Here is a 26,255-nt window from a genome sequence, read left to right as displayed (position 1 = left end):
AGGGGCGGCAGGTAGAGAGGTCCGCGTTTAAGACAAACGTGTACCAAGAAGCGCATGTGCACTTAAATTGCATTTTTCATTCCTGAGTTTTTCCACATTTCGATATTTGCAGAACTAATTGGATGGGGCGGGGAATGAGTTCTAAAAACTGCGTTGAGCTGCGCACGGCCTGTATCTAAAAACTCGGTGTAAAATTGATTCAGGCTGGAAGATAAAATCTCAAAAACGCTCAGGAGTGGCAGAAAAAAAGAAGTTAAAGATAATCTAAACATTTAGGGGCATATTCCTAGCGAGCAGACAAAGAAAACACTCGTCAATTGTATCAAACATTGGACTTTTTATTAAAGAACTCATAGAGATTCAAAATAGACCGGATTCTTTACTCAGCCAATCAACTGGCTATATTACGGTACCAACTGACATTGCCATCTGTAATAACTGGTTAAAAATCTTTAGCATACGTATCATTACAAAACAACCCAACTCTACATAGGTGTACCCTGTATCTTTAAGTACATTGGTTTCTTTACTACCAAAATAATTAATTTTCTTCAGACATGAAGCAAAAATTGTAAAATTGTCATGTTATGTGTCAGTACTATCATAGGATCCATTTGAAGTCAGAACAACAAGACCTGCTTGCGACTGAAAAGGAAATACTGCACGTTTAACATAGTTCATTCTTAATAAGGACAAAAATATTCCTTAGCAAGTACACTTAATTACCGCCAAGGAAACGAATCACAAAGCGTAGACAAAATTCGCTGAATCGTCGTGGACGCCGGTTAAGTTATGTTTTCTCTTAGAAGACACCTGCTTAATTGTGAGCTGAGAAGCTCAGATAGCATGCAGCTATACGCTCCCTTACGATTACTGATTACTTGGCTACGGCAGGTTTTAACCCTTTAGCTCCGAGAAGCGATTAACCTGTAACTTCTCCCCTACAAAATCCATACATCATCCAGTAAACAGGTAATGAGAATATTCAAACTTATCAGGTACAAGTTGCTACCCTGATCGAACACCAAATTCTCGTAACCAATTTATAAGGAAATGTGTAGCAGCTAGAGGAGAGAATTCATAATCAGATCTTGGGAGTTTAAGGGTTAAAGTCCACACCTCTTTTTGGACTAGTTGTGAGAAAAATCGAACAATGATCATTCGTGGAAATCAGGAGACAAAAAGATTAAAACAATGTTTGGTTCATCAACTTATTTTTGTGCCATTCAAGTTCACTGTGAGTCATGAAATCACGCGGAATTTACAAACTATCATGAAACGTGTTTGTCATGATTTATAACAAATCTGACTGTTCATAATTACAAATTTGTTTATGTACTTTGTAAGAGAATAAAAGGAGTGAAAACATTGCTTGTTTATCTTTCGAGGGTAAAGGAGATTTGTGTCTGCTCAAACTATTCTGCTGGAAGCTTTAGTTGATAGAAATATATTACAGGTGAATTGTACAAATAGTATGAAAATAGATCAACTAAACAACCGTCAGTAGGTTAAAATCTACAATTCATTATTGATATCAACATGGGAAAAGAAACAAACTTTACAATGTCCTAAAAGTCACATTTTATGTACAAATCTCCAAATAACACTGCTCGTTCGCTGTCGCTACAAAAAAATCCCTCATGAACCTATGTTTTGAACAGCCTGCCTTGTATTTTACTATCACATAAGACTATTTCTTTGTATAAAATATAATTACTGATAAATTCTGTTTAAATTAAGTTAACAAGGGTCATTTCGTTTCCATATTATTCAAATACTGTTTAGTGAGCTTTTCCATATCTTCGGGACTTATTCCACTCTTCAGCGTCCTTCGAGCTATGACAGAAAGAGTTCATAGGTGAGAAAAGTCGAATTCACCCTGTTTTTCGAAAGAGGATTGCTACCCTTCCAGAATGGAATGCTCTCCGTGGGAGGCACACAGTGAGGCTGCCAGGTAAGAATCAAAATTGCGCATTTTGTTTCACATTGGGTATAATTTTCGAACGGTTTACTCGGTAAGTTTCTAGGCATTTTCCGCTCTCGTTGGTGGAGAGAAACACTGCATAAAAACACGGCACAATAATTCTCGTCGCAGCTAGATAATCTTCAAGCCACATTGATTGATATACCAGAAAATGAGCCGCGCAACTTCTTCCCTCCACGCGTAATGTACATGTTTATTGCTCTTTTGAGAAGATCTACACCGAATCGCGAAGGAAACATTCAACTCCAAAACTATCCGCAGTAGCGCAAGAGACACCCCCTTATTCTCTATTGCCCACCTAACCTACTTACGTCCTGACCTGATTTTCTATTGGAAGCCCTGGGTCGCTTTCTACCCTGCCGTGTTCTTGAATCCGGAACTGTCGCCGACTTAGCCAGTGTGTTGATAACTTCATCAGTGGTGTCGTCTGGAAATTCATCTAGTGTTTGTACCCCTGAATTAGTGCGAGAGGGACCAGCACTTTTGATCCTGTTCCGTGTTCCAGGCAGTGTGGCGCTTTTTAACTTCTCTCTCGCGTTATCCGTTTCATCTCCATTGGATATGAGAGCTTTACGGAATGCTTCTATGTTTTCTTCAGCGGATACCTTGGCGGCTACTGAGTAAGACTGAAAAAAACGAACGAAAATTTGTGATTATTCAAATTGAAATATGGTTTTCTTTTATTTCACTTATGGTAGCTCTTAACCTGTTACGTCTAAATGTGGGTGGTTACCTCTGTTTCTGTTATAAGCTTTCCTCTCGTCTTGCTACGTTCTCTCATGTTCTCCTTCTTCTTTTTCATCTGGATCACACGTTCCCTGGTGGTTCGGTATTCCAGGGAGAACTCACTTATAATTTTGCAAAACTCATTGACCTGAGGTAAAACACAATGACCTTGACAATTAAAGTACACTCTTCATTTGCCAGAATACTCAAATCAACGTTGACAGTTAAATTCCAAGCTGTGTAACTACAAATTACGTTGAACAAAACAACACGCACTCTCTGTGCCATGTTACCTTGGTCTTGTTCGCTACGCTTGACTGCAGCCCAAGGTACAACAGCATCTTGTGAAATCTTTAAAAAATTATTATGACAATTATAGTCACTAAACAGGTTAACTAGTTTATACTCGAGAACTAGTGTACTGGTTTCCAAGTTTCTCCTCAGACAAAGTAAGTTATGGCGGAATTTAACACTATCATCACATGCTCACTCTCCAAACCTATTTCTGAGTGTAGAGTAGTTCTTGTTCAAATTCGTACCTTTTTATCTTCACTACAGAATTATGTCGTTTACTACCTCAGAGTGCTTTGCGGGATTTTTCTGGGCGATTTTTTAAAATAAACTTTTGAAAAAATCAGAGAGCACATGATTTAAGATGTGACTAACCTGTTAATTACCCTTCTGTGGACAACTTTGAGGATGGTGCTACGCTCTTGAGCGTCTGCTAAGAATTCACTCATTCTGGAGAAAGAACAACGGTTTACCTGATCAAGCTCAGTACTTCATTTCCATCAAATAAAAAGTCATAGCCAATACAGACATATTTCCTTCAACTTTTACAACTATGTTGAGTCAAAATCTGACATTTTCGAAAGCCGTGTTACATTTGGTGAAAAAACTCATTCAAACACCGCAATTACATTTAGTTAAGCAGTAACAAAAAAAACCCGAAAACATCAAATAGAAGCAGAACACAATAAAATAACCCCACTGCATATGTACCTAACTCCGTGTTTCGTGCCGGTTATATTGGAGTGTTTTAAGTGCGCAGTGCGTTGTATATTCTATAGAGCTTCATTACTTTCTTAAAGATGAGAAATGACAATAAAAATCTGGAGTTGGCTGTCCCATAAGCTGACTACCATAGAATGAAAAAGAGGAATTTTTGAACGCTTTCTCCACATAGATGCTCTGATGCGCTTTACAGAACTTTTCGGAGGACTTCAGCAAGACTGCATTAAGCAGAACTCGAATGATTTTTTTACACTCATGTTCTCTTTGACTTACTTGCTTTTGAGTTGTTTGGTACTGTCATGTTTGGCAACAATACTCAAATATTCCCAAGACTTTTTACAGTTTTCACGCAGTTTCTTCAAGTTATCCATTACCACATCAAAATCCACCTGAAACGCAAAAAAGTGCGAGATCTCATTGACGCGTCGATAACAAAATAAGGTTACTCACAAAAACACTGGACATAAGAGCTCAGTAAGACGGTTGATCTATTTTCTGTTTGTCTGTCTGTCTGTCTGTCTGTCTGTCTGTCTGTCAGTCACTCAGTCAGTCTGTCTGTCAGTCAGTCAGTCAGTCAGTCTGTCAGTCTGTCAGTCTGTCAGTCAGTCAGTCTGTCTGTCAGTCTGTCTGTCAGTCAGTCAGTCAGTCTGTCTGTCAGTCTGTCTGTCTGTCTGTCTGTCTGTTCGCCTGTCAATCGATCAGAAATGACGAACAGTCTTGTCAAACACAGCTGCACAAGTGTCGCTTACTCATTGGCTCAATCAATCCGAACTTCAATGATTATTCCAGCCACTGGACCAGATCAGCTAGATTAGCTACAATCAGCGACAAAATTGTCGACACATTGACCTTTTCAAATTCTTACCTTTTGACCTTGTAAAGTTGCCCTATTCACCCCCTTCCCGCCAAAACATTTTTGTATCGAGATTCCGAGAACTTTTAGCTTCATAGAGAAAACATTGAATGGGGGAAGGGGGGTTTTATCAATGACTTATAACATGTACGAAAGGTTGTGTTTTTCAGCGCATATTTAGTAATGTTAAAACACTCTGTGTCAACTAATTTTGTCGCTGATTGTAGATCAGATCACATACCCTGGACGAGCGATGTAAGGCTCCCAAGTCGCTGTAAAAATCAGTGGAGTTTGGAAATTTCTCCATTACCATACAACACAAGTGATATAATAATGACTGCTTGTGCACTGTGTCTTTTACTTCTGGCACTTTAGCCAGATAGTCCAACTGGAATCCCTTCACCTGCAATCAAATCAACACCAGTCTGAATCACATCGCACTGAGAATTGAATGCCAGACGAAATTAAAGTTTGCGCAACAATTCGAACTCGGTAAAAATTATTCTTAAGGTCACAGCAAACAATTTAAGATCAATACCTTTTTTCCATTTAAAAAGTTTCCTATGGCAAGAAGAGTGGCCAAAATGTGCTTGAAGGTCTCGTTGTTACGCAGTTCTTGTACAGACTCCTTTAAGTCCATTAAAGGCTCCGCTACTTCCTGAAAAATCAATCAAACACTGTACTTTAGTTTGAACTGCATTATCACTAAGCCGTAGGTGGGGTGAGAAAAAGTCTCCTTCATTATAGTCGTTAAGATTTCTTACCCTTTCTAGCTGATCATAGTCAAGTTTAAAGGCCCACAGATGCAAACGCGGCGCCAGTTCGTTTATGGAAGACATTGTTAACAAGAACTGCTCAGCTGTTCCCAAAGGCACGTCTGGGTTTGACATGTGCGCCTCCTGTATCTTAGTTTTTTCTTCCACCGTAGGTTGCAACTGGAGCAATTTCTACAGGTAGAAAATAACACGTCATCAGTGAAACCAATTGGACCTCACAAAACATTAAGAAAAACAAATGAAGAACAATAACATTCCTCGTTAGAATTAAATTATAAATTAAATCAACTATTAAATAAAATTAGTTCCTCGTTATTTTTCCCTCGTTAGGAGGTACTGACCTACTCAACAAAATTTATGGTAGAGAATTTTGAAAGGACAAAGAACCTGTCTATAAAGAGATATTCAATTGTAATTTGAAGATACTCATTTAATTCGACTTCTCTTGCCACCGTCGGACATTGTCAGGTTTACTAACTGGTTCTGAAAGTGTCCCTTTGTTATCTTTTATAACATCAAGTAAGCGTAATGCGGAGATAACTAGTAACACTAACTGAAGTGCCTGATACCTTAACAGCTGCTCTGAAATTGAAATGGTCGTTTCGTTTTCATAGAGCGAAAGAATATATTTGAACTTTAACACAGAACTCCACTTACAACAATAGAGTACTTCACAATAACTTCTCCCGCAACTCTGTTTGTTAATCACTCCACACAAACTGAAAGATAGCATTGCGTGACCGTAATGATACTTACATCAATTCCCTCTCTATCGATCACGGCGCTGTCCATCGCCAAAATAGCTTGCTTCAAAGCTCTGATCGGTGGTAACTTCGTCAACCCGATGTTAATCGCTTGAGATCGCTTCATTTCCAGAACAACTATTTCCTTCTTTTTGTCTTTGTCATCCCCCTCGCATTTCTACAAGGAAACAAGTAAATCAACCTCGATAAGAGGCAGGAGTATTTCAGGTTTACCACGATTCCAATTATAACATAACCAAAGCAAAGCGCGCGCTCTGATTGGTCAATTTAGCGTCCCCCATTTGCCCATGGGTGTACGCTGCTGACGTGAGCAAATGCAAATACTATTTTTCCGCGCGCGCTTGTTTTTTCTGGTCGCGTAAGATTTGTTAAATAAAAGGGAACTCTTTAGCTACAATGTATCAATGCTATGTTATAAAACAAATGGTAAACACCACAGCGTACGCTATTGAGTTATGGATGCACTTGGGAGGTTTGCTAAGCACTCAAGAAGCTAGAGTCGCTCTCGGCTGTCGCCTCGAGCGACTCTTACGCTTCTTTCGTGCTTAGCAACCTCCCGCGTGCATCCATAACTCAATAGTGTACGCTGTGGTGTTTACCATCTGTTAATCAGAACTTCCTTCGACTCTAAATAAAAGGAAAATCTACAACAGTATTTGAAATTCTGATTAGATTGAATTTTAAGGATGACTTGGCAACCCTTGCAGCTTCTACGTCCAACTGTCTATGAATACTATCACCTTTTTTTTTTTTTCACACGCTCGTTTATTCGACCATCCTTCAGTAATCACCCAATTTTCCAGGTCCAACAGTGATCAAAGTAAAGGGATCCTACCATACCTTGTTTTGTGGGTAAATATTCATTACGCGGAAATCTTCGCTAAAGAAAGGACCACGGAAACAAAACTTATTTTTGAATACTGTAATAGCTATGAGAGCACCGCACCTTTACTTTAGCAGTCGTCTTGTTCTCAAACAAATGTTCCAGTTTTTTGGTGTCAACATCCACTGAATCAATACTTCCCCAGATTGTCTTGTTAACACCGTTTATAAGAGGAGAATTCTTAACCTCTTGCCAAAATAAACGAACCAATTTTTTCTTCGGATTAGAATCATTTAAAAAGGGTGCCTTGGGTAGTCCCGGGGGAGGGGGAGGAGGAGCAGCACCTCCAGGGGGCGGCGGGGGAGGCGGGGCCCCACCAGCAATGGGGGGTGGGGGTACAGGTATTCCAAACATGGGAACTCCCTGATGAGGATGGGCATCTGTTTCATCTGCTTTAGAAGACGTACTGTCCAAAAGTTCATCTTCATCATCCTCTAACTCAGTGAAGTTGAATTCGTTTACAATGAGTTTCCTTTTCAGTATGATCATTTTCTCCCATTCTAGTTCCTTTTGTATAGCGGCTTCTTCAGCGGCTTTTCTGGCAGCTTCCTCCTCCTGTCTTTTACGTTCCTCCTCTTGTTTCTTCCGTAGTTCTTCCTGTTTTCTAGCTTCCTCCTCCGCAGCCGGATCAGGTTTGTCAATGGTTGGCTGTTTTGTAAGCCCAGACTTTGCTTTCTCCACGAGTCCTTCAAAATTTCCCTCCGGAGTACTAGAGGGTGTCTCATTTTCCTCGTCGACCTCAACACATCCACTCAATCTTTTAACAGCCTCAGAAACTAAATGATCAACTGCAAGTAATTCTGATGGCCTCTGCCCGGCTTCATCGTTGCCTCCGGACATCAGCTGCTGCTTCCTTTCCTGCACTGAATCTCCTCCAGGAGACAAAGTACCATCCATGTTTTTCCTATCCCCATCATCTACGGACTTTTGTCCGTATAACATGGATAACATCATCTTTTTATTGGGGAATCCGGGAAAACCTTCACAAACACTCGATCGTTTTTCCGGATCTACAATACTGGGTCGCCTTCCATCATTTGAAGAACTGCCTGAGCTAGCGCGTCTGTTGACATGTTCTTCCGAGGACCGTACAGTTTCTATATGGTCGTTATTATTATGCAAATCGTCCATGCTAGAACCAAGTTTATCGTCAGTGTCCTCACTTTCATCACTAGTTCTTTGATCTGAAGATCCATTAATATCTACGTTGTTTGTCAAAAATTCCCTACTGCTGTCTCTCTTTACATCAGGAGTCTTTTTCTTACTCACTGTCGAAACATTTAAATCCTTTCTATGCGAAGATTTTTCTTCTTTGTGCTCTGTGAGTTGTTTCCTGTGACTCAACACTTCAGCCTTCGGTTGTCTTCCTAGATCTTCGTGCGTTCGAGGAGTTTCTTCTCTATGCCCTTTTGATTTATAACCTGGTTTCTCTAAAAAAAATAATTAATAAATTAATAAAATAAATAAAAAACGTTAAAACAGCCTTAAATATTTATAAAGGCTGATAGTTTCGAAAGAAACTGTTTGTGGCTGCGTCGGTGGGGGTAATGAAATAATTTGGATATATCAACAAAGTTGAAATGGTAAATTGGCCACCGTAACGATTACAAAAGCTGACGTTTCGAGCGTTAACCCTTCGTCGGAGCGAATAGAGGAATTGTGGGTTGTGTGTGCTTTTAAAGGCAGAAAATGGAGCTACGTTAATTGTGGGAACATGGCAACGAGAAAAACATGAATAAATTAGTGGAATGAAAAGCGTTCGTTGATCCCTGTGGGATTTAGACTGCCTGTTTGAAAGATGAGCTTTTGTTGAAGAGTTTTACGGCTTCCCGTGCTACCTAAGTGTAAGGAAAGACCGCAGATTGCCATATGTTGCTTAGAATGTTTAAGTAACTTAAAATGTCTAGCGACTGGTTTCGATGTGACCTTGTCATTCCTTTCCACGTCTCGAAGGTGTTCTCGGAATCGGTCACCTAGTCTTCTGCCTGTTTCGCCGATGTATATCTTTTTGCAAGATAAGCGGCCGACAAGGGCGGCTAAGTCGTTGTTTGGCGCACCGACCTCTACCAAAAAGAAGCTTTGCGGCAACTTTCTGACACCTCTTTTTATCAAAAGGTCGACAAAGACCTCACTGCCAGCAATCAAAACACGGTCAAGAATACGGTCAACCAACTCATAACTAAACAAGAATTGCCGGCCACAGCAAAAAATCTCATCATAACCACTCCTAGAACTTCTCGTATTTACTTTTTACCTAAAATTCACAAACCTAACAACCCGGGTCGGCCCATTGTCTCGGCTTGCAGTTGCCCTACCGAACTTATCTCCAGCTATCTAGACAAAATTATGGCTCCCATCGTCAAAACTTTACCATCATATATTAAAGACAGCCAGCACGCTCTTCAAATTTTTCGAGACTTTAATTTCCTTGGCCAAAACAAACTTCTTTTCACCATGGATATTACGTCTCTTTACACTGTCATTCCTAATGGCGAAGGCCTTCTGGCCCTTAAACATTTTTTTGATCAACGTACTGTTAAGGAACCTAAATCTGAAACACTACTACGCTTAGCCGAACTAGTGCTCACACTCAACTGTTTTTCATTCGGAAACAGCTTCTTCAAACAAACCAATGGTGTAGCCATGGGCACCAAAATGGGACCTAGCTATGCCAATCTTTTTGTAGGTTTTGTCCAACATCAATTTTCAGCCAATACAACGGCTCCAAACCTGAACTCTACGGTCGCTTCATCGACGACTGTATCGGCGCTACCTCTTCTACCAGAGAGGAGCTCACTCAATTCATAACCGCAGTCAATTCTTTTCACCCGGCTCTGAAATATACCGGGGAAATTTCTGACAATTCTTTATCCTTCTTAGACGTCAAAGTTTCAATTGAAGGTAACGGTTTATGCACTAGTGTGTATTACAAACCTACAGACTCGCATAATTACTTGTTATAATCGTCTTCGCATCCATCTCACGTTAAGAATTCCATTCCTTTTTCTGAGTTTCTAAGACTTCGTCGTTTATGTAGTGATGACTCTTACTTCCACCACAAATCAGATTCGATGTGTCAGTTTTTCGATAAAGGTGGTTACCCTGTTTCTGTCGTTCAAGCGGGTTACCACCGCGCCCAACTTATGGATCGACATTCAGCACTACAAACGTCGCATAAGGAAGATTCCGACCGCATTCCATTCACTCTCACGTTTCACCCTCACAACCACTCAGTTGAATCCATCATTCTTAAAAACTTTAAATTACTTCAAAACGATCCAGAGACAAGCACTATCTTTTGGCAGCCTCCGCCCATTTCATTCAAACGCGACAAAAACACAGGCAATTTTTTGGTCAGAAGTTCTTTTTAGACTAATGACCAACCAGGCACTTTTAATGCGCTCGTGCGCGATGCAAAACGTGTCCTTTCATTCACAACCCTGATAAAATATCGGGACCTACACGATCCATTAAGATCACTGATCACTTCACGTGCACCTCCGCCAATGCAGTCTGTTGCATAACTTGCACTTATTGCAAAAAGATATACACCGGCGAAACAGGCAGAAGACTAGGTGACCGATTCCGAGAACACCTTCGAGACGTGGAAAGGAATGACAAGGACACATCGAAACCAGTCGCTAGACATTTTAATTTACCTAATCATTCTAAGCAACATATGGCAATCTGCGTTCTTTCCTTACACTTAGGTAGCACGGAAAGCCGTAAAACTCTTGAACAGAAGATCATCTTTCAAACAGGCAGTCTAAATCCCACAGGGATCAACAAACGCTTTTCATTCCACTAATTTATTCATGTTTTTCTCGTTGCCATGTTCCCACAATTAACGTAGCTCCATTTTCTGCCTTTAAAAGCACACACAACCCACAATTCCTCTATTCGCTCCGACGAAGGGCTAACGCTCGAAACGTCAGCTTTTGTAATCGTTACGGTGGCCAATTTACCATTTAAACTTTGTTGATATATACAAATTAAATATTCATATTTTGTTTGCCTAATGATCACACAGAACTTATATTGAACAATCTTTAAGGCGGAGAATCTTTCGTGCAGAACCAAAAGCAACAATGGCAACTGTTACGATGAATATATGAAGTTCATATATTTTGAACTGCGGTTATAGATACGTATGATGCACGATCTTCGCAGAATTGTGCGGACAATTCAATTAAGTATCAAATGATCAGCCAAAAAATGTCAAAACTGTTCAAGAGAAAACCCCCGATCTTCTCAATGCATCTTTTAGCAAAAAAAAGTGGTGGGAAAAATAACGACTTGAATTGCAACAGTTTAACTACAGGCGAATTCTGAATTTGAACGATCTCCATAAAACACACATTTACCCTCTACTTGTGGCTCCTCAAACTTGAATCTCCTCCGGCCAAGTGTGGGGGAGTTTCTAGGGGAAGGGCGTGGCGATGATCGAGGAGACGAACGAGGTGACCGTGTTCTGTCGCTAGGTGGTGAAGACACCTCCAGGTGGTTGCTGTCATTTGTGTTGTTTTTGCTGTCAGATCGCGGTCTGCCTCTGTCATTCCTACTAGATATGGACGCTTCTGTTTCTGGTTCAGCTATTCCCAGGGCAGCTCGTCTGGCGGCGCGGCGCTCCCTGTACGACGAGAACACCAGTCAAGTAAAGCAAACTCTCAATAAATTAACAAGATCTTTCACAGTAAAAGAAAGAGAAAGAGGATAACAGGCTGTGTAATGGGCCACTTTCGATATAATAAAATTCAAACTTGGCTCCGAGGCTTGCGGGATTAAAACAAAAGAAATTAATCATTCAACCCTCAAACTCGATGTGATTTCTAGAATTTGAATGTATCGAAAATGACCCATTCTACACATTCTTCAGAACACTAAACGGTATTGCATGGCAGTTAAGTATTTCCTTTACAGGCCTGTTTGACAGACAATTTTCTTTCGGGTAAAACTACTTTTGCGGAAACAATTATCTTCACAGTGGATGGACGTAAATGCCACGACCGTTAATCAATTTTACTTTTGTTCCAATGTCACCCTCTGTAATGAGGCTTGAGGGTACCTAACATAATAAAGGATTAATTGCAGCCTTGCTGGGGGTTAATTTCATCTATGCAACTCAGATATCTAAGCTATGGTGCCTGTCATAAAGGGTTTTCTTTTAGTTCTTATTAGAAAACACAGCAATATGTTTCGATCACCTTCGTCCCTGACAGTACCTCAGTACAGGATGCATTTTTGGAATTATGTTTTTTAAGTCATGTGCTACTCGCATTAATATATATACATATATTTATTAAAAACTGGATCATTGGATAATGCAATTCAAGACTTTTATTGGCCTAGCCATTATGGTATATGAGCCAATATACCATAATCTACAAATATGGTAAGCGTACGCGTCAGCTTAAAATCAAAAGGGAGCTAAAAAATCCGGTTTCTTCTTACAAAATAATTATTTCTTGGGGGCGTTTTTAATAAAACAATTATTCCACTCGCACTTGTTGGATATGAGATGATTATAATTTGGATATATCAACAAAGTTGAAATGGTAAATTGGCCACCGTAATGATTACAAAAGCTGACGTTTCGAGCGTTAACCCTTCGTCGGAGCGAAGCGCCTCGTTGGCTATCTATCATCTCATATCCAACGCGCGCTCATGGAATAATTGTTAAATATATATATATTTTAGCTGATTGCCAACGATTTATGATTAACGTACTTTCTTGCTAAACGATTTTTAGTTTTCTCATCCAATTCTGACTCTGTTGACGATGATGGTGTTGTACTTGCTGATGTCTTAACAGGCGACGAAGGGGGCTCCACTTTCACAGCGGTACCCACATTAGGTGCACTGGCAACCTTATGCATCGAGCCCTCCCTGATTTTGGTTCCTGGAGGAGCCAGGAGGTTGTCCTTTTTGATGGATGATACGTCAATTTGGCAGACTGAGTTATGTCGTCGACTCCGTCTTCTGTCACCTAAAAATTTTACCAATTTGAGATAATCAATACTCATTACTTCATCAACCCAATAACAATTTACTCCACTTTAAAAATGGACGATATTAAGCCTTACCTGTAGCATACGATGTTGCCCTTCTTCTTTGTCTATAGAGAGAAAATTCCCATGCATCAAATTTACAAATTAAATCTACACTCGCTACATGCAATGAAGCAGACAGTTGCACCGCTAAAAGCAACAACAAAACACACGCCCTACCTTATTGATGGAGAGGTTCCAAACGCAGGGAATTCTTCATCACCATCTTCAATTCGGAGTGCCGTCTAAAATTGATTGAAAAACATTCAGAGGTCGCTTTACTTACAAAAGACAAATGGCCGCTATGTCAGAATAAAATTTCCGAGTACAGCAGCAGAAAATGCGCGCTCAGTGCACTATTGTACATCTTCAAAGTATGGAAAACATTTTGCGTCTTGTTTCTTATGTAAATGTCAGGAAGTAATGTTTGAAACATATTTTGTGGGAGTAAAATCAATATTGAAAGTTATTTACCTCATAAATGTTAAACTGTTCCATCAAGTCAATATTTGTTCCAGTGCGTTTTTGATGCATCTAACAGCGGATAGTAAAAGGGAATTCACATAAACATGAAAGTAATTTTCTATGGTAAAAGAACCACTATAAATAAAATATCTCAAGAACATGATTAGTATCCTGGTAGCAAACTATATGAAGAACTTGAGAATTCAGAACTCAAGACCTTTGCAATACCGGTGCAGTGCTCTACCAACTTAGCTAACTAGCCAACTGGGAGCTAGTTATTTTGTTGGTTCGCAATAAACCCGTGAAATGATAAGTAACTGAATATATGAAAATTATGTAGATTAACTGATATGTGCTAAAAATCCATAAGCTGGCCCTTTCCCTCAAATATACGCCTCACTCCTCCAATTTTATGGAAAAGTACTAAGAGAACAAAATATTGGTTATTGCTCTCAGGGCTTGACACTAACTTTTTAACTTACTAGCCAAGTGGCTAGTGACATCTTAGATGTCTTTAGATGTTACAACAACTTCAGTCTATTTACTAGCCAAACTGGCTAGTGGAAATGGAAAACCACAAGCCAAAACTGAACTTCTAGTAGTCTGTGGCTAGTGGGCTACCGTTAGTGTCGAGCCCTGGCTCTTACAATGAAAGAAATGCCTTTTTTCTACCTTCCACCTTTCAGTTTCCAGATTAGGGTCTCATTTCTCCTCCTGCTAAATCTGTTCTTTCAACTGTTATTTTATTTCCACTCTCTTGCTTTAAGTTGTGAACTCTCAAGGGATCACAGTGCCATTTTCAAATTTATGTTTATGTTTTCACATGATGATGTCACAATTTAGAAAAAATAAGCACGCACCCTCCCTCCCCTCCCCCTCCTTCAAAATCTGGCACCCATTACGTTGATGATGGTCATGTACGGATTTTACCTTTATAATCTGTTCCATTCCTTGTTCTTCCAATGCATCAGTTATATCATAAAACCCATCTTGAGTTGGAGTTGCATACAAAACCTTGAACACATCACCATATCAAAAAACATAAGACAACTGCACTCTTACTTGTTCATGTAATAGTTCACTCAGTCGCTGTTAGTCCGTAACAGGTCACAAAGGATGTCAAAATGCAGTAAGAACCAAACAGTGGCACACTAGTCATAATTTTATACAATAAAAAAAGCAAAATGTGATGTCCTCCATTTGTCTGTCCATCAATAGATCATAAAGTCTGTACAAGAGCTTTGTGTCCCATTGCACTTATCTCAGGTTTTGGAAGCATGAAACAACTAGGAGTAATTCTATTCCCTCCTGGATGGAATACCAGTCCATCGCAGGGTTACCCCCCAGCATGAAATTCACCAGTACCCATTTAAACACTTGGGTAAGGAGAGACCCACTGTGAGGGTAAAGTGTCTTGCTAACACAATGTTCCCAGCCATGGGTCCAACCTAGGACACCAACCCGGAGTCAAGTGCACTAGCCATAAGGCCACTGCACCTCCACTAGATCATAACTAGGATCAAATCAAAATGCGTGTAGAACTCAACTTATTGTACGATATCTAATGGCACCTTTTGCCAATTTAACCACAACAGAGGAGGATAATGAGGAAAGGAGAGACCTGCAAAGTACTTCCATCCACTGGATAAATCTCCATAGAAGACTTAGTAAAACTTGTAAAATATCTCCAGTATAATGCATTTAACAAATAGACTCTGTGTTACCTTGCATCCATTTTGTAACAGATCACAGATGACGTCAAAATGACATCTTTTGTGATCTATTATTAAACAGATGGCAGTACACATGGAATCTATTTGCATTATGTAATAAAGAAACAAAATGTTGTTCATCAAAATGCCGTATATTTCAACTTATCATTTAATACCAACATAAAAAAACAACTAGAAATAGAATAAAATCCTAATATTACCTTATTAATTAATGTCATAGCATAGATTAGAACCTCTTCATCTCCTTGAGTTTCTTTATCTGTCATAATTCCTATGATTTCAGCCCATTCTCTGACACCTTTGAAAAGTAAAAACATCAAATGAACACTCTGAAACCAACTGCTAATCAGATGATTTGAGTAGCATTTAAAAAGAGAACAGGAACATCAGCTGATGACAGTACACACATCAAAAAACACCAACAAAACTGAGTCAAGAATGTCGCTTGATTGTGTTTGTGACTCAGATAAATCATAGGTGGAAAATCTAAATTTCATTTTACTATTTCCAAGGCAACTATGTATTGTTGCACTATATAAAAATGCTGCACATCTCCAGCAGCATTAGTTGAACAAATACAGTATGGCTCAAATGTAAGACAATAGTCCCATAAAAAATTGATCTTAAACCCTCAATGCCTTAAGTCAAGTTTTAAGATGTTGAAGGTCTTTTGAGAAATGGCTTTCGTTGCAATCAATTTTTCATGTAAAGATTCAACTTTCAGATGAGGTATAACTTTTTTAGAACCAGTTCTGCAATAATAATAATAATAATAATAATAATAACACCTTTTTTTAGACACGATAATGTTTAAAGCTGAACAGCTTGTGGGGTCGCGTGTAAATCCAAATAAACTCTAATTTAAATAAATTCAAATGATCTCTCAAAAAAATTGAAAATTGAAATTCTTCCCTCGATTCTCGCCACTTGCAAGGGTTCACGATTGAGTTTTGCGTTGAGACTGACAAATCTGATATACGTGGTGCTGCAGTATGATCATGCAAGATACTAACAATGTTATGACTTCTCTTGCAGTGTATCAGTTATGGGAAGACGCAGTTACAATGCCTAGCAATGAATACAAAATTCTTCATTTGTTCACTTGAGCAAATTAAAAGATTACTGGATGGAAGGGTTACATCAGTTACTTCTTGCAATTGGACAGTGTAATGGGACTTGACACATCATGCCTGAGTGCGTAGATGCACTGTATGTGTCACTTTTTGGCACTGTTGACCTGCATGTGGTGGAGTTAACTTGCCTTTTTTGAGAAAAAGTATAACCCATGTCTAGGTTCTTTCTCAAACTTTGTCATGGTTTTGATTAATTGGTAACTGGACTTTGTGGAGTCCAATTCCATCATACTCGTGATTAACAAATTGGACTATTGTGAAGAGTCCGATTTTGTCAATCATTTCTATGATTACAGACTGAATTGGACTCCTCTTCGTCCTTTTACCATTATCATTGGCTATGATTACTTGGTTCATGAGTACTTTGAATTTCCTTCAATCAATAAAGATGATTTTTCAGAGTGCACATAAATGTTAAGCCTAAATTCCTACAATCAAGAGAAGATCTGACATTTCCATATTGTAAACCCTTGTTTTTAAACTGTGAGGAAAAACTGAAACATTCAAGTATTTCTTCAGTTAAACTCCATTATTCACAGAATTGGTAACAATGAAGTTAACTGATTTCTTTGGAGTAATGAGGGTGAAAATCTCACTTTCAGGCTTAGGTGTCATTGTCTCACAGAAGGAACTTGAAGAAATATCACATCCTTTACTCCCAGGATAAAGGTTTGATATACAAGAAAAGAATTTCTTTTTTAATACAAGCTGACAAGTGATAAAACACCAAATTCTCACATATAAAAATAAAAGAAATGTATGGTATATAGATGGAGAAATCGTCATTGAGTTCAAAGAGTGAAATTTAACACTGAAATAATAAGCTACATATTAAATTTCGACTTACTCTATAAAGAGCAGTCAGTGGTCTTGTTAATACAATATGTGTATATACATTTTGATAACATTTGAGGGGTGCACTGATTGTTTACAGACAGCAGTAACATGACAGCAACATTGTGCTCTAACAAAGCCTTTAATGCCATAGGTGACCACAGTTTGTCTACAGACAACTTTGATATAAATACCTGAGAGCTTGCAAGAACTCTGTACATACAGTCCTGACATATTTAGAACCTTTGGGAACCTTAAGGTTTTTATTTTTCCAGGGCACCATTATGTGGTGATCAAAAGTGTTAATGGTAAAGGTAAGGTAAAGTCTGTTTACGAGCCTAGTGGCCCATTAGGCCGGTGCTTAACTCTGGTTTCTGTAGCATGAAGCGACTAGGAGTATTTCTACTCCCCCCTGGATGGAATGCCAGTCCATCACAGGGTTACCCCCAGCATTAAATTGCTGGTACCCATTTATACACCTGGGTGAAGAGAGGCACTGTGAGAGTAAAGTGTCTTGCCTAAGAACACAACACAATGTCCCGGGCCGGGGCACGAACCCAGACCACTCGATCCAGAGTCAAGCGCACTGACCATGAGGCCACCACACCTCCACAAAACTTAATGAATGCAATATAAACATCAATTGCATTTAAATGTTTAAAAAATCAGTACCTTGATTACTATCTACAGCTTGAATACCCTCATACAACACTCTTGAGTTAGATTCTGTATACTCCACAAACACAAGAAGAAGTTTAAGTGCAGTTTTTCCCACAAGACGGAACTACAACAAAAAAGACACAATTATGCTAAAGATACAATTTCAATCTTTTGAATAACTTTGTATCATAGAAAACTTTTCAAAACTCCTATTGGTCAATGGCATGTTCCATGAATAAGAGCATTTCAACCTTGGGGTTAGCCCTTAACATTATCATGTAAAAAAAAGTCTCCCTTGCACTGAAACTTATTTCTTCTGTAAACCAAGACTATAATTACAAACTTTTTCCAAATATTTTAACATCCAAACATACAGCTCACCCTAGATGCTGTGAGAGAGTAAAGCCATTGTATAGTGTCACTGTGGTTGATAACACCATTCATTCCATCGACATACAGCATTATCTGACCAATTGCTATCAACAAAAAAGTAATCAAAATTAATAATCATTTTTTTTTAATACACACACATACATATACAATTTACATTACACTGACTAATACAAAAAACGTGATACAGCTAACAAGAAAAAAAAACAATACAGCATAGTACAGGATAGAGGAATAAAAGAAAAGAAAAAACAAGTAAAAAAGAATAAAAAATTACAAAATATCAATAAAAATTAATAACACAAATTAACACCATCTTAAACTTCCAAGGGGTCCCAAGGAGCTGCTTGTAGAAGACAAACCACATTGAACAACAGCATAGAGGAAACAAAGCAATATCACACACTGCCCCACTAAAACCACCTGTTACGAGTAACACAATTGTGCTAAAAATCAATCACCACAGTTATCCGTATGGCGGACTCCACACAGTTTATAACTACCATCAAAATCTGTGTAATGTTTACTGTTAATACTTTAAAAATGTGAATCACAGAATGTAAAATCAAGTACATGTGCATGGCATTACAAACCATCATCATATCCAGAACAAATCAAAAACTTGATACTATTCTGTATTTCACTTCTTGCGCTGCGCTAAGATAATAACAACAGTGGGATAATCCCCTGCATTCAAATCCTCAAGCTACTATTCCCTCATAAAAAATGTCAGACAGATGTTATACTAATGTTAATTTAAAACAACATCCTTGACTGGGGGAGAGGTGGACCAAGAATTTTCAGTTGACAGGGGGCATGTTTTTCAAAAGGCTCTCTTAGGTCTGTAACAGTCTCATCAGCACATTCTCAAAGGACTGCTGTGAGAATTATTTGTATTGATTTTCTCAAAAATTGTTCAAACCTCTAAGGATGTAGTTCTGATAGTTTTGATCAGCATCCTGTCCAACTGATATCAGTGCACTCAATCCATCGGAGTTTACGAACTCATGCACAAGATCCTTATCATCCTGTCAAGTAAACACAATGTTGATGTACAACTCTTAGAAGTTAATTTTCAAAAAGTGAGCGTAACTTATTTCTAATGCTGTTAATAGGCCACGTAACAATACAGCTCAAAACCCTAGTTGTAGCTAGGCAAAAATTAGTTTTTTAAAAAATAAAATAGCATCCTTAAGTTCCATGTTTCTTACTACCTGAAAAATTTGCTTCAATGAAAACAAGGCTCTCCTAAGCTCTCTTCCCGATGCTGCAAGTAGTTTAGCTGTAAACAAAAGAAACCCAATAATAATAAAAAAACCCAAAAGGAAGATTTCAAACTCACAAAAGCAAAAATACATATTCATAATCAGCAAAAATATTTCTTAAAGAACAAAATTTGTAAAATTAGCTGAACTTAAGGGAAGTCAAGATGTATATTTTTCAAAAGATGTTAATTCTCGTGATTGATTAAAAAAAATTCTTAATTAACCTTTGCTCCATGATTAAGTTATTCATGACCAAAGGGCCATAAAACCATTAATCCAGTAGCCACATTTTTGTAAAAAAAATAGAGATTAAAAGACTTAAGAGGCATTACACCATGGTATTTGATTATTCTTTTCAAACTAATCTATCACCCTGTGTTTCTGTACATGACATCATACTGTGCAAAGCATGGAATCCTTACTTAAAACCCCAAAGCAACCTCATGCAAAGAAACCCCAGTTCATATGCAAATGATAGTTTAGACTATGTGTAGAACTGGAACAACTGTTTAAGTTCTAAAATACAGTGTGGAAAACAAAGAAATTTTGTAGAATTTAGACATTCCATGATTGTTATTAGACATTTGAAGATCAGCTGGCAACTCTTTGTTACACAGTGTTCTTTAGAACGATTTTCACTACACTCTCACCAAATTACACACGTCAATTGACATGTACAAAACAATGAAAACAAAACAAAACAAAAACAAAAAACAAGTGGCAAGTCTTACAGAATCAGCAGATCACTTAGGTGATGTTGACAAAACTAAATCATAAGGTAATTGATTTCTAATATTTGTACAAGTCTAAAATCAAAATACTTTTATTATTCAATGTCTTTTACATTTTGTTTTCTTAATGCAGCATTACATGTAGTAAACTAAACTTTATCTTTTCAACACTTGACATAGATTACTTTCAACTTTATAAACAACTTTCAAATTCATTTTTTTCCAAACTTAACATACTAAACCATAATTACAATTATAATAGAATCCGGTGGGGGAAAATATTCTTCATTAAGTTCAACTAAATAAATAGGTGAGGCATAATATGAATTCTCATCAAATTGGTGCAGAGGACGCGTTCTGTCTTCTTTTTATTGATCACATGTGAACTATACATATGTATGATAGTTGGCAGAGCCCTGAAAACTGCCTTAATTAATGCCTGGTTCAAATAACATTCGAAGATAAAACCCTTCTAAACCTGTGCCTCTGATTTTTTCCTTGCCTGTTGGTCTTCAAGAAATTTAATTTTAGTAATATATTACTTAAGGGATTAATAAGAAATTTTTTAGAAACAGACAAAATAACTACAAACTACTTCTTAAAACTAAGAGTTTGTGACGAATGGATTTTGGACAACTAGCCTCTAAAAGAATGAGGCAAGAAAATGACCACTGAAAAGTTTTTTAAATGTTGGGAAATAAATAATTCAGAAAATGAATATTTTATCATTGACTTTCAGATTATAAGCCTCAGGAGTTTATTTTTTAAAATACCAATACTGGTTACTTCTATTTTGAACAGCCTTGATAATATATATTCTTCCATAATGATCAGCCATAGGAAACAGAGGGAGTAAGAAAAATATTGTATTGGTTTGCAAAACAGCAATTTTTTTTAAGTTTCCTCAAGAAAATGAACTATAAAACATTTAAACTCATAAAAATCAAATTTTTAACAATAACAGGGGCATATTTGGTGAAAACCCACTTGCTATTTTCAACAGTCATCCAAGAGAGCCAGGGGTTGACCAACCTGCTTTTCTTATAGCGTTTTTTGTTAGAGACTGAAATTTTTCTGTCTTGAGGATTAACAATTAATTGCATCAATAATTATTGGACTGGTAAATGCTCAAAGTTGTCGACTTTGTATAATGACCTTGATTAACAAAACCAACTACGATATTGGGGAGTTGAACCGACAAAATCAAGTCAATCTAACTGTCTTGTGGTTGAAATAAATAACCTATTTTTGAGAAGAATATTATCAATAAAAGATGGAAATATTACCAACAAGAAGTGTGACAAGAAGAAAATTTCTTGTTACGGAATAAACACTAAGTATGTGAAGGCATTTGCAAAGAAAACGTTTCCTGTTTGTTGAAAGTTCCCTTATGGTCGTTCATTGAATTTTAAAAATTGGCGACAAACGAAAATCAGTCAATTTTACACACTCATCAATGATAAACAAACACATGGTGTCCCTCAAAACAACGAGAACCGAAGTTATTCATGATCAGCCTTGTTTCGGGTGACTAACCATCAAAGGAAGTTTGAACTAAAGCCCTAAAATGGCTTGATTTCAATAATTACCACAAAAGGAAGCAAAACGAAAAGAATAAAATTGAAGCACCGCACTAAAATTAGCGCTAAGTAAAAATTTTCAACGGTTTTCCAAGAACTCGCTTTCATAAAATAGAATTAATTCAGAGGTATTACTGAAGGAAATCAGCACGAACCTAAAATGAACAGCACGAAATGTGCATAGCAACTCGCACAATTTTGGCTGCTGTTTCGTTTCGAAATGATCAAGTGTTCTACTGAAGCTCATTAGGGCAGGCCTGAAGTCACGAACAGTCAAATCTCACGCACAGAGTAATACAAACTGTGCAAAGTAAATAGCCCGCGAGTAAACTGATCGTTCAACCAAACCAAGATTACAAACCTATTTTTATGCAAATTATTCAACAAAACAGTAACGCGCTAAGCGAAAATTGATTCGTGCAACGATCGAAGAATGTTGTTCGACAAACAGAGATATAATTTTTGGGTTTCTATCTTTGTTTAATTTCAAACCCAAGAGAAAACAACGGAAATCACAAAATTTTAGCTTCTCGACTGTTGACTTATTGACCCAAATGAGCTAGCAAATAGTAACATAACCTAACTACTTGAGATGCCAGCATGCTGTACAAACGGCAAGCAAGCAACCGTTAGTAACATTACGTCTTGTAGAGGAAGCGTATTGTTATCATATTTAAGCCAAAACAACTCACTCCAAATGCACCGCCAACGTGTCCCGTATAAGCCAAACATAGCTCAACACATGTAACAAATATCTGGCTTTCAGAACAGTTGGCAAAGAATTTGTCTGTGTGCGAGAAAAATCCGTGCGGATCAGACAGCTTTAAGCTGAACACTGTTCAAATTATAATTTACTCTCTCACCTTCCCTCTGGTCATGAATAACTGATAAATCACATTTTCACTAAAGCATGGGCTCTTACAGTTTAATCTTTAAAATACTACAAGGTTTAAGGGTACGGTGGACTTTTCACTCACCTATACAGTTGTGCACGCGAACCGACATAGCCGTCCGTAGAATTATTGTGTTTTTACGACTGTTAGAGATAAAAAAGGCTACATATTACTTAAAGTATAACTAAAAAAGGAACTTTCATTGGCATAAATAAAAAATAAAGTCAAGTTTTAATTACGGCTTCGTAAACATTAAAGCTGACAATCATCTCAAACCTGTCTAGAAAGCCTTCCAATAAATCGGCTTGCTCCTCCAGGGAGCTTTCCAAATCCAAATAACATCCATTGTGTGACAGCTGCAGCGCCACATCGTCGATCTATAGCGACAAATCACCACAGTCAATTAAAAGAAAGGTACACAGACACCGGTAGCTTCAAAACAAAATTCAGATGAAAAGTGCATAGAGATATAAACAACTTGTAGCATACGCTATGCGGAGCAGACAACAGCCGATGGAGTCCGCCGATTTGCTGAAAAAGTGGTATATTCAGATGGAATGTGTATGTTGGAGGCCTTGTGGGTTCAGGAAAATTTGTACTGGCGAAAGGATCGGTGTCATCTAAATACTGAACTTTACAAGTTAACGCCATTTTGACGGAAGATTCTGTAGAGTTGTTGAACGCATGCGCTCTAGATAACTCTCTTTCATCCCGAACTCGTTGCGGGGGAGTCCTGTCACGTGACCATAAATCTCGACGATTTGGAAGAGAGCGAGAATTATACTTGAAATCCCCCATATTGTGCATTTGGAGAGTACGTTCATAATCCACACTGACTAACAGGGACTTCTTTCGCGTAAAAACGCTACTATCACGTTCAAACACGTGATTTGCCCATCAGATTTGTCCATTGTCGATAACTAAGGCTTCTCGCACAATGCACAAATGCGAATGATAACACGACTGTAACTCGAGCCGATACGTTGTATCGCCGGGGCTTTACTGTCACGAATTGAGGTCAAATCATTACGCTAGCCAATTAGTTTTTCCGCAGGCAATTGTAAGTGGCTTGCAAAAATAATCAAAACACTTGTGACGTCAAAGGTATCATAACCCGGCGTCCTGTACATTTCCGTTGTGTCTCAGATACCACAAGTTAGAAAACCTCTTGTTAGTCATTCTTGGTGACATATCATGCCTGCAAATCACATTAAACTCTTAAAAAGATATTCCAGCAGTTTCACTCAATCGTGAAAGTGAAAATCGGCCAGAGCTTTCGTTCCAGAAGTCTGGCTGATTAATCTAATCAAAGAACAACATTAACGACCTACACAATGGGGATTAAGCATCCAAATAATTCCAGGAATGTTGGAATGTTTGGTTGAGTTGTGAACTAAATTCATTGAGATCCAAATTCGGTGCATAAAATAATATCGTCTTAAGTAGAGATAAATCGATCGAACAAACTTATTTCCAAGTGTTTCGTGTTACAATTCCAAAACCGAAAACCGATGACCTTCATAAATTTGGTAGATAAGGAAATCTAACTCATACCTTTATAGAAGTTCTCCTCACGTTGTCCGTTCGGGGGGAGGGGGGGGATTTACTACAAACTGCACCTTTTATTGTTAAATCCGAACTACACGTCAATATCCGAATTGCCTTATTTCACCGTTTATGCAAAAATTCTTGGAATAAATTGTGATTAAGTTTAAGCCTAAGAGTAAGTTGACCGAAATCAATAATTAGCACTCTTCGAATTCGTGAACAAAGAATCCAATGAATCTTCAAAATGCTTCAACTATTTGCAACCATAAAATTTCCAGCTGCAAATAGAAATTGATACTCAGAGCCTTAGAATCTACTCTAGAAGATCAGAGAATGAAATTCTTTACGGAACTGGAATAAATTACTGCTGATGCGCCGCGCCAGCCACCAGATTGACCTTGAAAATACTTCTTTTTATAGACCAGGTGGCTAATTATAGTACAGCCATCAGCTGATTGAACTCTCCTTTCTAAAGTTTAATGATCAATGGCTAGAAACGGTTAGAGCTCCTTGGGTTTGGTGACAAAAAAGACATCCCGCCCTGATAAACAAAACAGAATATAACGTTTGTCAAACGGACCGCTTGGAAATATTTTCGGCGGTATCTGTATTCAAGACGACAACTATTTGCGACCATTTATTGTGAGTTCTTAACATTTCAGGAAATATTTTTTGTGGAAACACTTAACCTCCGGGAGACTTAACTCGGAAAGTATGCTAGAAATCACAAATTGGGTCAAGTTATTTACTCCGGTATTATTAACGGGTAGAAAATGAGGAAAATATGGTTTAAAATGTGCGGGAGAATGATTATAATTCAAATTAACGTTTAACCAGAATGTTCCATCGCCATCTTAACTTTATTTCCAATCTTACAAATTCCTTTCGCTTCTGACTATCAAGAATTTATAACACAGAAATACCTTTCATATTTTTATTGCTTCGGCGGAGTTTCAATTCTTCGTAGAACTATTAAAGACGAACGAAATAGACAGAAGAGCGTTGAGTTTTTTTTTTTTTTTTTCAAATAGAGTCGTTTTGTTGCAAGTGTTCAAAACCACTTAAGTGTTATCTTTATTATATTATTACCGTATCATTACTAATTGTTAGTATCATTATCAGTGTTATGATTATTCTCGTTCATTTTCTCCAGTTTGTCTTTGTGTCTCTGTTTTTCAAGGAAGAAAAAGCAGTTTAAACACTCTACAAAGGTCACCTTTGGAACAGAGTAAAATGCCCTTTGTAGGGAGGTATGGCTCTATTATGGCACCAACCTTGGGTATCCAGTGGCAGGGCCTCGGTCAAAGAGGAAGGACTGAGCAGGCAAGGTTTTCGCCGGCTCACATACTAACAGCCTGAAACGGGCTAATTCTCCCTTGCACAAAGGCTTTATTGTAACGTAGACAATAAGTAGGCCAATCAAATCTATCGATAAAACAAGAAATAAAAAAAATTGACGTTTTTGAGTGTGCACTTGAAAATGTGCAGCCGGTTTTAGTTTTGTAGAAATTGTGTCCTTTAAGAGAAATGGAGATATGAAGATTGTCCTGTTAAGCGAGTTGTCTCGTTGTTCGCGACATGGTTCGTCATCAGGTGATGCGGGGTGTTGTAGATATGTAGAATGGCACCTGAAACAAGCTTATGTAAACGTTGCGGCTGTGTAGAAGTTTTTAATGTAGGCGGAATCGTAGAATGTTACAGCAAATGCAACCGGGAAAAATATTACCAATGTCCTTAACCACAAGACACCTATTGAAGAGAAATATTTAAAAGGCCTGAATGTTCAGTAGAAGAAATATTTTTTTGCATTCAATCTCAATAACCACGCATAGTATGAAGCGATTTAAAAGGAGCGACATGGTTACAGCTCGAACTATTTATACGCAAAACAAAGTCGCTCTAGCAAAAACGGGTTTGCTTAGAAAAAAACTTGCGTTTGTTCAGCTTGTCCGTACCCAGACAGCGAAGATCAAATA

The 26,255-nt window shown here is 38.0% G+C and overlaps 1 protein-coding gene across 1 annotated transcript; it reads right to left on the bottom strand.

Moving 5' to 3' along the window:
• Positions 1 to 317: 317 nt before the first annotated feature.
• On the bottom strand, positions 318 to 23,707 carry LOC111339833 (FH1/FH2 domain-containing protein 3). The gene is made up of 25 exons (XM_022946559.2): positions 23,221 to 23,707; positions 23,008 to 23,108; positions 22,816 to 22,874; positions 19,477 to 19,544; positions 19,185 to 19,290; positions 18,254 to 18,348; positions 17,885 to 17,996; positions 15,446 to 15,543; positions 14,443 to 14,526; positions 13,522 to 13,581; positions 13,228 to 13,292; positions 13,084 to 13,115; positions 12,728 to 12,986; positions 11,365 to 11,630; positions 7,064 to 8,430; positions 6,110 to 6,274; positions 5,342 to 5,524; positions 5,116 to 5,235; positions 4,819 to 4,980; positions 3,998 to 4,113; positions 3,377 to 3,451; positions 3,004 to 3,061; positions 2,718 to 2,858; positions 2,304 to 2,610; positions 318 to 1,836 (listed from the first exon to the last, which is right to left on the bottom strand). The coding sequence occupies exons 1-25, from the start codon at positions 23,536 to 23,538 to the stop codon at positions 1,751 to 1,753; spliced, it is 4,503 nt and encodes a 1,500-aa protein (XP_022802294.2). The 5' UTR covers positions 23,539 to 23,707; the 3' UTR covers positions 318 to 1,750.
• Positions 23,708 to 26,255: the final 2,548 nt, after the last annotated feature.

The sequence above is a fragment of the Stylophora pistillata genome, chromosome 3 (assembly GCF_964205215.1).
Source record: "Stylophora pistillata chromosome 3, jaStyPist1.2, whole genome shotgun sequence".
NCBI classification, from domain to species: Eukaryota; Metazoa; Cnidaria; class Anthozoa; order Scleractinia; family Pocilloporidae; genus Stylophora; species Stylophora pistillata.
Note: the sequence above shows the minus strand (reverse complement) of the source record. Positions and strands in the feature narration are given on the sequence as shown.

Bases quoted from the DNA above. Each gene is read 5' to 3' on its own strand.
- LOC111339833 (XM_022946559.2), bottom strand. From the start codon at position 23,538: ATGCACAATATGGGGGATTTCAAGTATAATTCTCGCTCTCTTCCAAAT. The intron at 19,545-22,815 runs GTGAGTGAAAAG...TTTTGTTTACAG, and splicing joins TCGCGTGCACAACTGTATAG to CTAAACTACTTGCAGCATCG. The intron at 2,859-3,003 runs GTAACATGGCAC...GTTTTACCTCAG, and splicing joins GCGTAGCGAACAAGACCAAG to GTCAATGAGTTTTGCAAAAT.